The sequence below is a fragment of the Bacillus rossius genome, chromosome 7 (genome assembly GCF_032445375.1).
Source record: "Bacillus rossius redtenbacheri isolate Brsri chromosome 7, Brsri_v3, whole genome shotgun sequence".
Taxonomy (NCBI): Eukaryota; Metazoa; Arthropoda; class Insecta; order Phasmatodea; family Bacillidae; genus Bacillus; species Bacillus rossius.
The window spans coordinates 1896030-1912686 of NC_086335.1; the positions used below are offsets into that span (position 1 = coordinate 1896030).

Genomic DNA, 16657 nt, shown 5'->3' on the forward strand with positions numbered 1-16657 from the left:
CTGGCTTGGCGATGAAAGGCTTCTTGAGGGCCTGGCTGTATGAAGATTCAGGATGAATGTCGGAGATTAGTTTTTCTTTAATATTAATTAGTTCCTGCCTGATTTCTGCTGTTTCCGCTCTGGAATCCATAAGCAGGGTTTTCAGTATACAGTTCTCATTTTTTAACTCTTCGATTTTTACACATACCGTATTCATTATTTTGAGCAGATCTTCCATGTTCACCGTGTTCCTGTTGATACTTTCAGAAGTGAGGGAGTCATTCGATGGTAGTTCCAGAGTGAACACAGGTTTTACCGGTGTTTTTTTAGGAGGTGACCGAAACATGGTCGCACAGACGTCACTGTCTAGTACTGATGTAGATACATCGTTACTTGATAGATCAAAACCCGCGAATTCCGATTGGTCTAGTATTGAGGAATTAATGATTAATGATCCTGAGCACTAAATAAAAAAGTTTAACACGGAGTTAATCGCTTCAAAACATCGAAACCGAGGAGCGCGCCCGAAACACGTCCGCTCAGTCTGAACGCTCGTCCGCAACTGTGTTCACAGAGATAAAAGGATGGGTGGATGAATGATTTATTCCTGCTCTAAAGGAAGCCATGTGAAGGAATTTGCAGCAAAAGGGAGTTATATGTGGATTTATATGTTACAGAAAATACAGAAAAACTGTCATGGTGTCTGTTAATGTAAAAGATAACTCACTCCTGGAAACTGTTTATTTTGATGAAAATAAACTAGGCGTAATAAAACTTAGAGCTAAAATGTAATATTTTGTGTGTATTTATAAATGGTCGACCTAAATATTCCGTGTTGTTAAAATACGCAATTACCATCCGAGATGTCACTACTTGGAAGATTTACGAGGTTCGGCGATACGTGGCGGATGCTATGGGTAAGAAATTCAGTCTACCAAGTACCCAACCGATTATTAAGTAGAAAAATTGATATATTAGAAAGATGATCCCTTGTTTGTGAAGTGGCTAGGATTCGATAAATGTGAAAATCAGTTGGATAAAATCTACAGATGTCATATAAATTTTAATATTTTGAAATGTAAATATTTATATTAATAAATTCAAGTCTAAAATAAATTAAAATGTATTATAAATTTACTGTTTGAAACTTTTCACTAGTTACCAGAGTTTGGGATGTTCGTCAAAGGTGCTTAAAATGGTATTCGGAGGCTGGGGACGTGTAGCGTCAGGTCTAAATGACGCAGCTATTTGGGGTGTGCATGGTTAAGGGTGAGGGGGGAGGGGGTAGGTCTGCTGACGTCAAAGGTCATGCGCCAGTGACGTGTGTGCTTGGCACGCACGAACATGATTGCAATAGAAAGGGTAGAGGGGTGGGGACAGTTGAAAAATTGCACCCTTAGGATGCATCATTCGTAGTTATCAACAGAGCTAGTAAGATGTGTCTTGCCAGCGATGAGAAAATTGTTGAGGAGGAGTTCTATGCGTGCTGTCAGGAGGCTAGCGGCCAGGAAGAAGCTCTTGCGATGGATAAAGACGAAGAGTCTAGGGAAGACATCGCAGATGCTCCTGTGAACACCTCCGCTCTGACTGTGGAGGATATTGTTGCTGTGGTGGGGGAATATTTGGCACTTATTCCTCAATTATCGACTTTGGAGCTGTGTGATGCTTGTATAGTTGTGTGGACAAAGTATTTGATGGCTAGTATGGAAAGTACTGCGGAGCGAGGTGTTGTGAAGGGGGTCGGTAACGCCTTCTGAATGGTATTGTGTTAACAAGGGGGAGAAGATGGTGTGAAGGATTGTGTGTTTTTTTTATTAAATAGTGTTAAATATTTTTTTGATATTTTATTTACTTCGACTTCTTGCCACGACTTAAAAAAATACTATTTTCATTTGATATGAAGTGCATCTCGTAGCGGCAGTAGGTAATGGCTGAGGTGAGTGTTGTAAGTGCATCATATACACTATAGTGATCAGACATTAAGTTGAAATGTAAAATGTTCGATTGTGCTTCCTTTTTGTTGATTGTGCTTTCCAAATGTGCTTCCTTTTTTGTTGATTGTGCTTCCAAATGTGCTTTCTTTTTGTTGATTGTGCGTCCTTTTCTATGAATGTGCTTCCGTCAAATTTTTTATTATTATAACATAACACCAATATCATCCAAGGTACTAATACTTATAAATGTCTTAGAGAATAGTAAAATGTAATTATACGCAGATATTAAAAATATCTGCTTCCATGCAGCTTTAAAACACGAGTACGCAAACATGAACTTGTTTAGGAATGTAATTATACGCAGACATTTAAAATATCTGCTTCCATGCAGCTTTTAAAACACGAGTACGCAAACATGAGATGAGAATATTACTTGTGAGTTAGGAAACTGAATAATTTCTGGTCCGCTAAGATAAAGTAATAAATGTTTTTTTTTTTTTTAATTATCATTACTTTAACTATCGCATCCACAAATATAGTATTGATAACATGTATTTTAGTTAAAACCTATAAATGATAAGACTTTAAGAAAAAATGGTGGTTACAACAAAGAAATGACTGTGGATTTTTGTCTATAAGGGTCATAATAATGTTGGTAGAGAATTGCAACTCGACCTTACTTACACTAACTTACTTTAGAAACCTACACCCGATGATAACATCTATCAGATGAAATCAAGATTGTGGTCTCCACTAACTAAGATGGCTGCCTCCGGCAGACATCGATGGTATATATTTTTATTTTGATGATAAATTTATTTTAAAGAATGCAGTGTAACGAAAAATTGTAACAGGGATGAGTGGGGTGTTCGATGGAGATATCATTGTAACAGAGGAGTGGGGTGCTAGTTGTTGTATTCGTAATGTAGAGGAGTGGGGTGTTCGATGCATAGGTTTTAATTAAAATTTTATTAACTAATATATTTTTTTAATTTTAATTTTATTATTTTGATTATTTAATAATTTTATATAATTTAAAAAAAAAATTCATTAAAATCGGATAATAAATAAAGATATTCAAATTGGCGGACAAAACTTGAAATGGTGGAATGTTCTAAAAAACAAAATGGCGGAATGTACGAGAATAAAAAAATGGCGGTTTGATCTAGAAAACAAAATGGCCGCCGGGGTCAAAGGTCATGGTCAAATCCAAGATGGTCGCCAGAATGACGTAATCCATGATGGCCGCCATGACTCCCTAAATCTGAGCACTAATAAATGTATGAAATAACAGGTATAGGGATTAACAGGTTAAACTAGCACACCGCAAAAGAAGAGAATTGACCCTCCCTGCTGCGACCCCCCCCCCCCCCCGCGGATCTTGCGACTCCCCCTGCGGATCTTGCGACCCCTCCTGCGGATCTTGCATCTCCGGATATCCTACAGCAGAAAAAAGGGGGATATTTTCTCGAAAAGGGAAATTTTCTCTTGAAAAAGGGAAATTTCCCCTCCAAAAAGGGACTTTTTTGTCCAAAATGAGGTCCTTTAAGGTGTTTTGCCGCTGGAAGTGACGTAATCCAAGATGGCCTCCTCGAATCCCCGAATCCCGACCCTGGATCCAGTGTACCAGAACCTACCAAATACACCTACTTAAGTTGAATATTAATTTGTATAGACATACATTGATTGCATTTTGTGTGTAAAAGTGTTTTATCTGCGCCGATCATTCAACAACAGGGGACAATTCAAAATTGTCTTGGAATAAAATAAAGAGTATAAACTGTCTGAGTAGCCCATCAGGATTTTACGTACTCATTGTGTACATGAAAAAAACCTGAAAGGCGGCCTTTCCCATGGGGCACAATTCAGGGGTTTCTTTCGCTTAAAACAAAGCGAACAGCCAACTCTGGAAAGGCAGCCCATCAGGATTTTACGAACTGTATGCGTACACGGAAAAAACCTGATAGGTGGCCTTTCCGATGGGGCACAATTCAGGGTTTTCTTTCGCTTAAAACAAAGCGTACAGCCAACTCTGGAAAGGCAGCCCATCAGGATTTTACGAACTGTATGCGTACACGGAAAAAACCTGATAGGCGGCCTTTCCGATGGGGCACAATTCAGTGTCCACAACGATCTAACAAAAACTAAAAATTTCTGAAAGACACCCTTTCCAATGGGGCACAATTCAGGATATTTTCCCGCATACAACTAAGCAAAAATCTAGCCCTGGAAAGGCAGCCTTTCATAAATTGGCAAATATTTTCGCATATGAAGATAAACATGAAAGGCGCCCTTTCCAATGGGGCATATTTCAGGATTATGTTTGTCTTATAATTAAGTCTGTAACATGTTCTGGAAAGGCAGCCTATCAGGATTTTACAAATTCTTTCGCATATGAAGAAAATCCTGAAAGGCACCCTTTCCAATGGGGCACTTTTCAGAATTCTTTTAGGCTTTAAATGAAGTGTCTAACATAGTCTGGAAAGGCAGCCTATCAGGATTTAAATAATTGTGTGTGTGCTTGAAAAACCTGATAGGCGGCCTTTCCAATGGGGCGCAATTCAGTCGCCCCATGTAGTGCACGAGCATTGTAACATAATTGTGGTAATGGCCAGGGTTGTTTCAGATTGGGTGGTAATAGTCATAGTTGTTTCAGTATTGATGGAAAAAGCCATTGTATGCTTAATAGTGCTAGTAATAAACCGTATTTTTTCAGTATTGGTTTCAATGGCCAGGATTGTTGTAATGCTGGCTATAGCCATGGTTGTTCCAATAGTGATGGCAGAAGAAAGTGATGTTCCAGGAAGGGCAGTAAGAGCCAGGGTTGTTCCTGAAGGTTTAGTAATAGGCATGGCTGTTTCAGAATTGGTGGCAATAGCCAGTGTAGTTCTAATAATGTTAGCAATGGCCAGGGTTGTCCCAGAAGGGATGGTAATAGTTAGGGTGGTTCCAGCATTGATGTCCAAAGCCAGTGCAGTCTTAATATTGGTGGCAATAGTCAGTGTTGTTTCAACAGAAGTTGCAATAGTCAGGTTTTTTGCAGTGATGTTTGCAACAGCCAGGGTTGTAATATTGTAGTTCTAATTGTAATGGCAATGGCCATGGTTGTACTAGTAGTGTTGGCAATATCCAGAGTTTTTCCGGTATTCATGGAAACATCAGGTTGTTTCAGTACAAATCCAGTAGGTGAGGCAAATGCTGGGTATTTGTTTACTGTTGAACATATCCAGTGCTATACGAGTATTTATATAACTTCCATAGTGGTTCCAGTGGTGACGAGGGGTGGTTGCAGGCGAGCTGGCGGAGCGGCTGGCTGCGGAGGGCAAGGACTCGGTGCTGAGCGCGCAGCTGTGCCTCGTGTGTGCGGGCGACCTGGACCGCCTGGTCCACAGCTGGACGGCCGTGTTCCAGCCCGACACGCCCGACAACCTGCAGGTGCTTGCATTTGTAGTTACTATGTTCTGAATAGTAATAACTAGTATCAGATATTTTTATACATAATATGTTTGTGTTACTGATACACATTTTCTGAGAAATATATTTTTTTTCTGTGGAGTTAATCATGTTAAAAGGTTTACTTTACACTCATGTACATTTTTGTTTACAATCACTGTTATACAACAGATGTAGATTATTCAAATAGGAATGATTGTATGCAAAAATAAGTTACGTGTTTGTTGGCACCCTTGTCTTTAAAAAAAAATTATCTGCCATTTCTTGCCATTCCAGTGTGTTTTCAGATGTACATACGTAGTTCTACAATATTTTATTATGCCAACTACAGTGAAACCCTGATTATCCGTTTTCCAATGGACCATGAGTAAAAAACGGATAATCCAGGAAATCCTACAATGTGGGAACACACTCTAAAGTTACCAAATGCACAATGTATGTACTATTGCAAAAACTTTCAGTGAATCAGTTAGGTATTTCCATAAACTGACACCAGCAGCACACTGTATATACACTATCAATATTGGAAAATTATAGCAAAACCCCTTATTTGCACTTTTCATGGGGACAAAGTAAAAAAGTGTAAAAAGCGAGAAAGTGTAAATAAAGGGAAAAGTAAGAAATACGTTAAAGTTAATTAAAATACAGTCGCATCCTGCAGCGTTCATAACAAATGTGGGCTATATTACACATACGCATTGCACCACAGTAAAAAATTTTTAAATAAAAGGGCCGCAAATTGGACATTTACCGTCAATAGCGCGCCGTGCGTGGAGAAAGGTCATCGTACTCAATCAGCTGTTATGGCGCGACGTACCTGCCGGCTGGCTCTCTCTGTTGTCTGAGCTGCACATGCGCAGTATAACTCACTCTACGCTCCGCCCAGACTCGTGACGTTCCATCAACAGTCAGCCAATAGATGCGAGCTTAGCGGAAAAAAATATAAGCTCCACCTCCCATGTCCCAGTTTTGTACAGTTCTAATACCAGTTTATTGGTATACGCACCACTTTTCTCGCTGCCGTGACGTGTTCAAGTTTATGTTCACCTTGATTTCTTGATACCAATAATTAATTATTTACGATCCCCAGATATAAATGGTTAGTTTAAAAAATATGCGTCAACTGTACAATACTTCCGAAATTATAAAATACGTTTAAAACAGTTACCAAGACTCCGCTCATTTTATCTAGTGAGGTTTATGTCTCGTACCAGTATTTCGGCTAAGTTGTGACATAAATATAGTAACAGAACGTTTATACATTCGTGAGTTTACGTTTTTCCCGAGTACATTTTAGATTGCCTTCTGCTATAATTACTCGGACTTTTACACGCCTAGGCTTAAATTATTATATGTTTAGAAATAAAAGCAACTTTTCGTGTTATAAAATATGTTTATTTTGCGATTTAAAATGTTCACTGCCGACTATAAAAGTTACGTTTTTCACAATGTTTTTAGGCCTACTATCGTTGTTACGTGATGTAAATAGCGGGATGGATTAGATTTTTGAGACGTAATTCGCGTGAAAGTATTGTATTGGATTAAATGGGAACCAAACGGGACCTGAAGAATATAGTGCAAATAATGGGAAAACGTAAATAACGGTAACGTAAATAAGGGGTTTCACTACTTCCTTAATTTTTTTAAATGAACAAAATGTGCCATCCACTGGGATGTTTGATGCCCGAACTTGCTGGAACCAAGAAAACAAAACTTTCTCAAGCTCACTGTATTTCGACTGTCTTGCCATTTTCCGTTTTTTTGAAGACTGGCCGAACTGACTTGCTTGTTTCCGAATCTCATTTCTTCTAGCGAAGATAGAATTAAGATTCGATGGAGGAATACCATAGCGCTTTGCCAAATCAACCCGTTTTTCGCCTGGATTTTTTTCAACGGCATTTATAGTTTCTAAACGCTCTTTAATGGTTTTAACCTCTTTTGTATGCCGATACATATCAATGAACCTTTACAAATTTCACACGTGCATTAGAGTTAAATGCATAAAGCTAATTTACCGTAAACAAAGAAAATCTCGCGCATATACGGCCGGCCACGGAAACGCTAGGATGAACAATTTCGTCTATGTTTCTCGCAGGATTTCACTGCCGCTAAATATAAACGTGTTTACGTTGGGCTAGTATGTACAGTATATCGACCACGGTTTTATTGTTGTGTCGATTATCGCACAAAGCAAGAACTATTGTGCGAGCGTTAGCTTTCGTCTGTTGTTTTATCGAAGTTGGTGAACCTGTTAGCAACAGCGTCATGCTCACTTTATTCGTTTTCTTTTAGTAATGGCCGCCATATGTAAATATTGGTATTGCGTGTCGTGTAGACACGCGTAAACTGGAATATTTCTCGGGAATTTGAATGTGAAATCGGTAAAAAGCCTGTAAAGTTCAACCCGTTAAACCGGGTTAAAAAATATTCGTAAACGATGGAAACTAGATTTTTTTAACATTGTTCTTGCGGGATTTTTTCGGGACCACGGACATTGAACAATAAAACCGGGAAATTCTACAATGCGGGAACGAATAAACGAGATTTCACTGTATTTCATTATGAAAAAAAAAAAATGTGTTTTCTATTGCTGATAAAGAGTTTAATTAATTTAATTCGTAGGTAGGAATCTCAAAATTACACATTTTCAAGTGGTGAAGTAATTGGAAATGGGCATTAAATTGTGAGACAATTTTACAGAAATATGGCAGTGTGTCTTTGAAGACAAAAATAAAATAGAAGTTGGAAGCATGATGAAGTTGAAAATTGTTGGCTTAGTTAAGTGAATTTGAGCTTCGAGTGTACCCATCAGTGGTTTTAACATTAAATTTGTTTACACAGCTTGATGAGCCCATTGGTGAAAAGTTCATACACTGACAAGTGCTACATTGATATTTCCTGCTTATAATAGTTTTTCCTTATGCCATTTTGAAAAATGTTACAACGTGATTCTACTGTATAGGTATATAATCTTATTGCATACGAATTTCTATAACATATCCCCTTTTCATTCATATTGTTACGACCTATGTGGGGAGAACTGAGTTTGTAAGGGATAGCCCAATTAAGTTTTATTACAGTTTTATTAATTACTAATATTTACATTACTGATGAATAATTGTATTTAAAAATGTCTGCTCACCAATACTGGCACTTAAAAATGTTTATTCGCAAGCCACTCAATGTCCATCAAGTTCTGCAGTTCGCACTCCTCATTAAAGCCAGGCTCAACAGTGGTTCGCCCCTCAACTCACGCCTGTCCACACACACAATCTCGCGCCACTCAGTCGCACTCTCTCAGTCCCGTCACTCCGCGTCGCGCCACTTTTGAGGGGGTCTCTCACCCTTTTCGCTGATGTCGCACTTCCCTTCACTCGCGGAACTCTCGGAACTCTCGGAACCCAGAACTCGGAACTCCCACGGAGGCCGGCTTCACTGCTTAAATACCTGTGACGCCCTTCTCGAACCGACGAGAGCGGTTGTGATGTGTCGCGTCATCCCGGGCCGATCCAATGCCCGAAGCATAGAGAAAGCTGTGTTTATTCGCGCCACTCCTTGCAGCGGCCTCTGTAAGCCCGGAATTCCCAGCCCTTTCTTCATTCGTGCCGAATATAATAAAATATGGTATAAATACATTTTTAAAATCTGTAAAATAAATATATATATATATATAATCTTATGACGTAGGCTAGTCCTGTACCCATGTTCTTTCATTTGTTCCATATACCCTCTTTTATTGCATAATCGTGGCACGCGCGTAATCGTCACACCTATATTTTCGGCCGTCAAAATTGGGATAAAAAAACTTCTCGCTTAAACGTCGAATGATGTTTTTGGTCCCACTATTAGATGCCGAGCGCTTTGTGTAGGTATCTTTTCCGTATAAAACAATGTATTTTGAAGTAGAAATCTAATATCTATTCAGCAATTACCACTTACTTATTTAATTAACGGAAATAAAAAATTGTCTAACGTGTAAATTTTCTTTTAAAGACTTTTTAAACGTTATTATCTTTATCTGATCGTCTGTGTCACTACGGTGTACCGGTGTAGAGATCTTTTCCTTATAAAACTATGTCTTTTAAAGTAGAAGTCTAATATTTATTCGGACATTACCACTTATTTAATTAACAGAAATACAAAGTTGTCTAACGTGTAAATTTTCTTTTAAAGACGTTTGAAACGTTATTTCCTTTATCTGATCGTCTGCGTTGCCGCGGTGTACCACTTATGAACATGTAGCCAACGCTAGTTGGCATCATTCATGTTTGGTTATGTTGCTTCCCGTAAAGAGCGCGCGCACGTAGTCCAATATCAATATCTCGCCGATTGCATGCAGCGCGCGCTCTCTGTCGAGTGCCAAGTCAACTACATTTGATGGCCCGCATTCTTTCGTGGTAAATGTGTACTACGGCAATAGCTACACGTTAGTTCACGTAGCAGATTCAAGTGTCCTGTGTTCGCGTTACAGTTTGGGTTTTCGATTTAAAGTTGAAGAAAGGTTTTTGTTTAATGAATTATTAATATAAATTGTTTGGCGTGCTCTTGTATACTCCATCTTTTTTTTAAATAAACGTACTTTTCAAGAACGGGTTTTTTTTATGAATAATTTTACCTAACAAATTTTTTTTTTCCCGCATAATCATCGCACCCCTACTTTTCAAACTTGATTTTAGAATTTAATGTGCATCGATTGTGCGAGAAAACACAGTACAGTGAAACCTCTTTAATACAAACCTGAAGGGACCTAAAATTTTGCAGTTTGTATTAACGAGGTTTGTATTAACAGGTGCATATGCTCACATTAATAATAATCGACAAAATCAAGTATTGATTTTTTACTCGAAAATTAGTCAAATAGAGAATTAAAGAGGCTTGAAAAATTCATTGATTTTTTTCTGCACTTTTTTAGTTGCATAAATGTCCTTTACTGCACTGCAAAGTTTGTCGAAGGAAGACAAGACATCAGTGTCTACATCACTAGCAGCCAGAACATTTTCCAAGACAATTAATGCTGAAGAAGCTTCATTTCTGCTTGGAAGTTCGTGAACGTCGTCATCCACATCATCACTCTCTTCTTCTTCTCCATCTTCACATACAACTGGAACAACTTTGTCCAGCTCACTTTCACATTCATTCAGTGGTGCAGCTTTTGTATACACATTATCATCAACATGAACATAATCTTTGAAGTTGCCAGAAGCACCATGTTGCTGAAGTTCTTCCCAGCCTTCCACTAGGTCTGAACTTTCATCTTCGGGACTTTCATCTGTTTTGCCAAACCCACTTTTGGCAAAACAGTTTTGGATTGTTGCTGTTGATACACTGTCCCAAGCCATTGAAATGTTCCTCATTGCACCCAACACATTCCACCTTGGCTGAGAAGACTTCTGTAGCTCAAGCTGCCTAATGAGGTACTTCACTAGACGTGTCCTGTAGAACCTCTTGACTGTGGCAATGATGCCCTGGTCCAGTGGTTGCATGAAGCTGGTTGTATTTGCTGGCAGGAACATCAGTGTGACATTATTCAGCTGTAGCCCATGAGCTGTATGTGCTGCACAACGATCTAACAATAGAAGAACATTTCTGTTCAGAGTTGCCATCTTCCTGTCAAACTGGATTAGCCACGACTGGAACAATTTACTCGTTACCCATGCATTTTCATTTGCTTCATAATCACAGGGCAGTCGAGCAGTATCAATACCCTTGAAACATCTAGGTTTCATTGACTTTGAAATTACTAAAGGTTTCAGCTTTGTGTTACCATCCTGGTTGCAGCACAACAAAACAGTGATTCGTGCCTTGCTATGTTTGCCACCATGACAAGATTCTCCTCTGAAGGCCCATGTCTTGTTTGGAAGCAAGTTATAAAAAATTCCGGTTTCATCCATGTTAAATATGTCGCGTGGCGCATATTTATTCAAAACTGGCTGCACAGAACCTAGCCAATCAAGTGCAGCATCTTTGTCCACAGCTGCACTCTCTCCACAAACAGCTTTATAAACCAAATTATTTCGCTCCTTGAATCGCTGCAACCATCCATTACTGCACTTAAAGTCATCAATTTTCAGTGTCAGTGCAAAATAATCTGCCTTTTGTTGGATTATTGGCCCGGACATGGGTATGTTACCATCCCGCATCTGATGAAACCACTCCAGTAGCTTATCTTCCAGTTCCATGTGTTGAGGACCACGCATACGTTTTTTTCCCTTTGTACAACTACCACTCGCGCACGCTGCTTCGAATTTTTCTCTCTTGCTCACTATCGTCGAGAGAGTCGACAACGGTATGTTGAAGGCTTTCGCGATTTCCGTTTTAGACTTGGCGCTATTGTCGATGCTACTTAAAATTTCCATTTTTGCTGACAAAGATAACTCGTTCCGTTTACGCTTCGCCATTTTACAGCACGCTGGTTAGTTCAACAAAAGTAAACAGATAAAAAAAAGCGTCAGAGTGACCAACCCAACATCAACCACCATGAGTCCCGTATGACAGCATGTTCACCTCGGGGGACGTGGTATTCAGTTGGAACAGCAGCAGCTAACGCGAGAAGTTCATTGGTGTAAAGGGAGCCATGTTCTTGGAACAGCCCATGCGGCGTGTGGTTACGGTTTTGTATTGTAACTCTCAGGTTATTGTGGGCTTCTACTTGTTTGTATTCTGTTTTTAAAATGCGTAAAATTCTTTGAATGGGAAATTTATCTTTCAAATAAATATTTTTCTAATCAAGGTATTAATTTCAATAAAAGCAATTTCCTTTAAATAGCCACGTTCATTCTAGTGCGTTTTCTACAGTTTGTAGCACTGCACTATTTTCAGTTGTCTATGAAAAATATGGTTGTTCACAAAACAAGATATGGTCGTAAAATGTTTGCTGTTCGAAGTAGACCATTTACTGTACAAATTATTTGCCGTTAACAGAATTATAGTGAAGCTGCGTGCACGTGATTTAAGTGTGCGATTCTTGTTCTAAAATTTCATTCGGTTTATCCGATAATAAAATAATAGTACATTACGTGAGCGGACGTGAGGTTACTTCGTAATACATAATAACGAATATTTCGTATTAACCGTATTGATTGACATTAAATATGCTATCCCAGTCTGAAGGGGAATTAAAAGTGTTCGAATAAACGCGAACTTTGAAATAACCGGTATTTTATTAACGAGGTTTCACTGTATAACATATGCTATAAAAATCATTAGATGGTTTGTAAATTAAACTGAAGTAAATTTATGATTGTATCTCTTGGGTATACCTTTAACACACACACCTTAATCCATACCATATATGATAACTTAATGGTTATAAAAATACATTAAAAATTTTTAATAAAATTAAAAATATAGTTTTTATTTATTAAATAGATATTTCATGAATTTAAACATGAACTGCATTTTAACTGTTCCAAAACTAACTGCTATGCTTCTAGTGCACTAACTTTACTTACTGTTCTTTTAAAACACCCTGCTATACCAGCTCATGAAAGGCATCATCACTTCTGAAACCACCCAAATTGGATCAAATACATCAACTGCCATTCACTGATTATTTTGCTAAGGGTGGGATTTGAAATTTTAACATTTTAATGAGTTATTTTCAATTCTGTTCTTAAAATATGTACTACTTCATACACAATAATATACAACCTAAAAAATTAAATTTACCTAGAATATCAAAAAATATGTAAAACAAGTTGACTTAAAATACTTTGTGGCCTTGAAATTATGTGCATGATGATCATGAACGTGTCCCCTTGAGTACATTACACAGCATGGTCATAGATTCCAGGGTGAAGGGAGGGGGGGCCTGCTGGCCTGCTTACGCTTGCAAAATTGTGACTATGAAAAGGGTTTGATAAACATAATAATGTAAACTATTTTTTCTTAAAAACTTTCTGTATATTTAAAAAAATTGTTTGTCTGTAAAGTCGGTTTACGGACGATAGTTTAACGTGACAACGTCATAACAAAACATTGATGAGATGATTGATCCAGAAGAAAAGGAAATATCATATTCGGCCTGAGACTGAGCCGTAGGGACCCCAGAAAATGGTAAATAAAACTGGCTCATTTCGGTGTAAAAAAATGACAAAAGCGGTGCAAAAAATCTGTGTAAAAATGAGCAAGCGCTGCGAAAAATCGGTGAAAAAATAAGCAATCGGTAGAGACCCAAAAAATGGTGAAAAAATTATGCCATTGGTGGTGTAAAAAAAACCTCATAGCGGATAGGCACTACAAAGTAGCAGACTCTGCCTTACATCGGCCCACTTTGTTGTTTCATCACACAAGAATACAATCTGTTTGTCTTCTACAGCGTGCCTTACTGCTTCCTTATTTGCCTGGCCAATTTTTGGGACATAAGTTTCTCCAAGAGTGTTGGCTGATGGCAAATCCCCTGCTCTAAAATGTATACATAACTTACAATATACTTATAAGGTTATCGCAGAAAATATTAATGGGCTAATTTACTCAAAACAATTCTAAGCCAAACCTAACCTAACCATTTCAAGATTACTGCTGGATTACAGAGTGAAACCATCAATCAGTTAAAAATATCTTGTGGTGTGCTCACCATTTCACAATGCAATCCATCCTATTTATGTGTTTATTAATCTGAGGTACTTGCATATTTATTTGAAGTAAAGGTAAGTTGGGCCTAAAGGTAAGTTAATTGATAATATTGTAGGCCTACAATATGATTATGAACTTTTATTAGAGGGGGAAAACATTTCTAAATAAATAAGGCTAACCTTCTTCAACATGGGTGTTTAACCATTCCCTCATAGCTGGATGATCAGCTTTTTCCAAAGGAATGTTAACTTACAGCATCATATTAACAAAATCAGAAACAAATTCTTGTTTTCTGCACTTTCAAGCTTGTTTGCTTTATTCACGCTGTCGCCTATCGAGATTTGTTTAGACACGGTAGAATTTGCTTGACAAAATAATTGTCTTTTCTGTTTTGTTTTGTGTGTGTCATTTGCCACATGCTTTTTGCACGTTTCTTTGTGTGACCAATCAACCCGCACGTTGCAGAACTTGCACATCATAATTTTTTCCCGCTGATCAAAAATATAAAATCCATCCGATTTCATCTCTCTTTCGCCACCAAACATTGTCGAAGTTTTCGGCATCTTAGTCACAAATTCAATTGTATCACAAAACTTACAAAATGTGGACGGTATTTGTAAACACTCATAGATATGTGCACGCAAAAATGACTGCCATCTTAGCTCCATGCGATTAAATTAGGTTAGAAAAATTGACACCAGTGCGCCTTGCGGCTGAAACGACCATTATTCAAAACACGAAAACTGTGGACAGTCAATTTTGTTATGTTGGTAGTAAGCACATATCGATTGAAATTTGTTACATTTTGTTTTCATTTGCGATGGCAATATTTACTGCTTGTAAACAAAGTAATAAAAATACGGGGATTTCAGTAACGTGTCAAAACGAAGATATCACGGCACTATTCTTTCAGTCTATGTTTATTTTACGCCTATGTTTATGATGGCGTAAATAATTAGCACTTGCGACATAAGGGCATTATTTTGTGCAAAAAAGCGTGAATTTCGTGTGAAAATGTGTGAATTTCACGACTATGTCGAAATCAAAGGAAAGTCGCAAAATTCGTTTAAAGTATCAAATTTTCGCGTTATTTCGTGAATTTCGCGCTTCACCATTTTTCGGGGTCTCTACTGAGCCGTAATAGGTTTTTGCAACCAAACTATTTAGGCATTAAAAATATTATATTCTTTGAGGAAGAATTTTTTTTTTAATTTTTCAATCTTTTGCATGATAAAATCTACCTCTGCATACTTTTATGAATAAAATTGAATCATTTTTATAGAAATATCACTATTTTGTATGGATAGAAAGGAGTGAAATGAAATGTGCAATTGCATTAATAAATTTACTTTTATTTGCATTCATTAATTCAAATATATTTATTACTTTTGAAATGTTGCGTGCGCCATATTTATTTTTACAAGTCCAAAAAAAATTTCGCAGCTGCCGGGTTTCGAACCGACAACGTTTAGTTTAAGAGTTAGGTACGCTAACCACACGCCCACGAGGCCATACTAAGGTTATGTAGTTTCAAATGTTATATATATTTATAAAAACTTTGTTCCGGTAGTGGTATAATATTAACACCATTTTATAACAAATACGCATCCCAAATACACCAAACTTATAATGTGTTACAATATTTTTTAAAACATTGTGCAAAAGATCCCGGGTGTAATTTGTATTATTATGTGTAACTGTAAAAAACCATTGTTGGTTCAAAACGTATTTGAGTTTTCAACATTACTTTTAAATAACCGTACCGATTGTGCTGAAAATCGGTGGACGATCGTTAAATTACATAATATTAATAATTCAAACGACGAAAATATGATTGAAAAGTCAAATCGATTGTTGTTCCAATCGAGTGGAAGAGAGTGTACGCATGCGTACAATGAGCATGAAGAGAGATGCCATGCATGCGTACAATGAGCAAACAGAACACATCCGTAGTGGGACATCCGTAGTGGGACACTTTTTCGTGTGTGCAGCCGGCGTGCATCGATTTATTAGACAATGTTACGTCAAAAAAAAATGTATGCTTATTCCATGCATATAGGTCAAAATATGGGCAGTGTACAACATATAAGCACCTTATCCTGAGATGACTTATGTTGGTTAACCCCACACACACAAAACTCTTGGCCTGCTGGCCCCCCTTGTTACTGTTGCACAATATTTCCTTCTTGCAATGTTTACAATATTTTGTATTTCTGTATTGATAAATTACGTCAATTTTCCAAATTTGAACTGTAAAGGAAATGAAGTAGACGCACAAGTACGAGTGACTGTAGTGTGGCGTGCAGGAACTGGTGGAGCTGGCGGTGGTGCTGCGCAAGGCTGCGGAGACCACGGGCCGTGTATGCGCCGTGTCGGGCCAGCTGGCGCAGCTCCTGTCGCGCTATGCGGGCCTCCTGGCCGCGCAGGGCAGCCTCGGCACGGCCCTCGCCTACCTGCAGGACTCCGCTGACGTGAGTGTCCGCCTCTCCATTCCCATGCTTCTGCGTGTCTTAGTATTCTGAGGAGAGAGTATTTTGGGAGTGTTTGCTTCAGGTATTTAAGATAGCAAAATTTAAATTGTTCCAAATGCAAAGCTAAATCTGTTTGTATGTATTCTTGAGGCTAAATCTTTCATGATTGAGCTGTTTCAAAGGGTCTCATTATTTAAAGTTGGTTTTCTGAATGAACTGGTATGAATATACTTTTTAATGCTTTAG

At 38.1% G+C, this 16657-nt stretch overlaps 1 protein-coding gene across 14 annotated transcripts in view; it reads left to right on the forward strand.

The window, feature by feature from the left end:
- The window catches only part of LOC134533636 (protein transport protein Sec31A), a 306350-nt gene that overhangs the window by 123841 nt on the left and 165852 nt on the right, over positions 1-16657 (forward strand). For 13 of the 14 annotated variants that reach the window (XM_063371142.1, XM_063371141.1, XM_063371143.1 and 10 more), the window contains exons 14-15: positions 5206-5348; positions 16235-16411. In XM_063371142.1, coding sequence (XP_063227212.1) covers positions 5206-5348; positions 16235-16411 — 320 coding nt within the window. The remainder of the gene's footprint in view (positions 1-5205; positions 5349-16234; positions 16412-16657) is intronic. The other variant, XM_063371137.1, reaches the window with a different exon arrangement.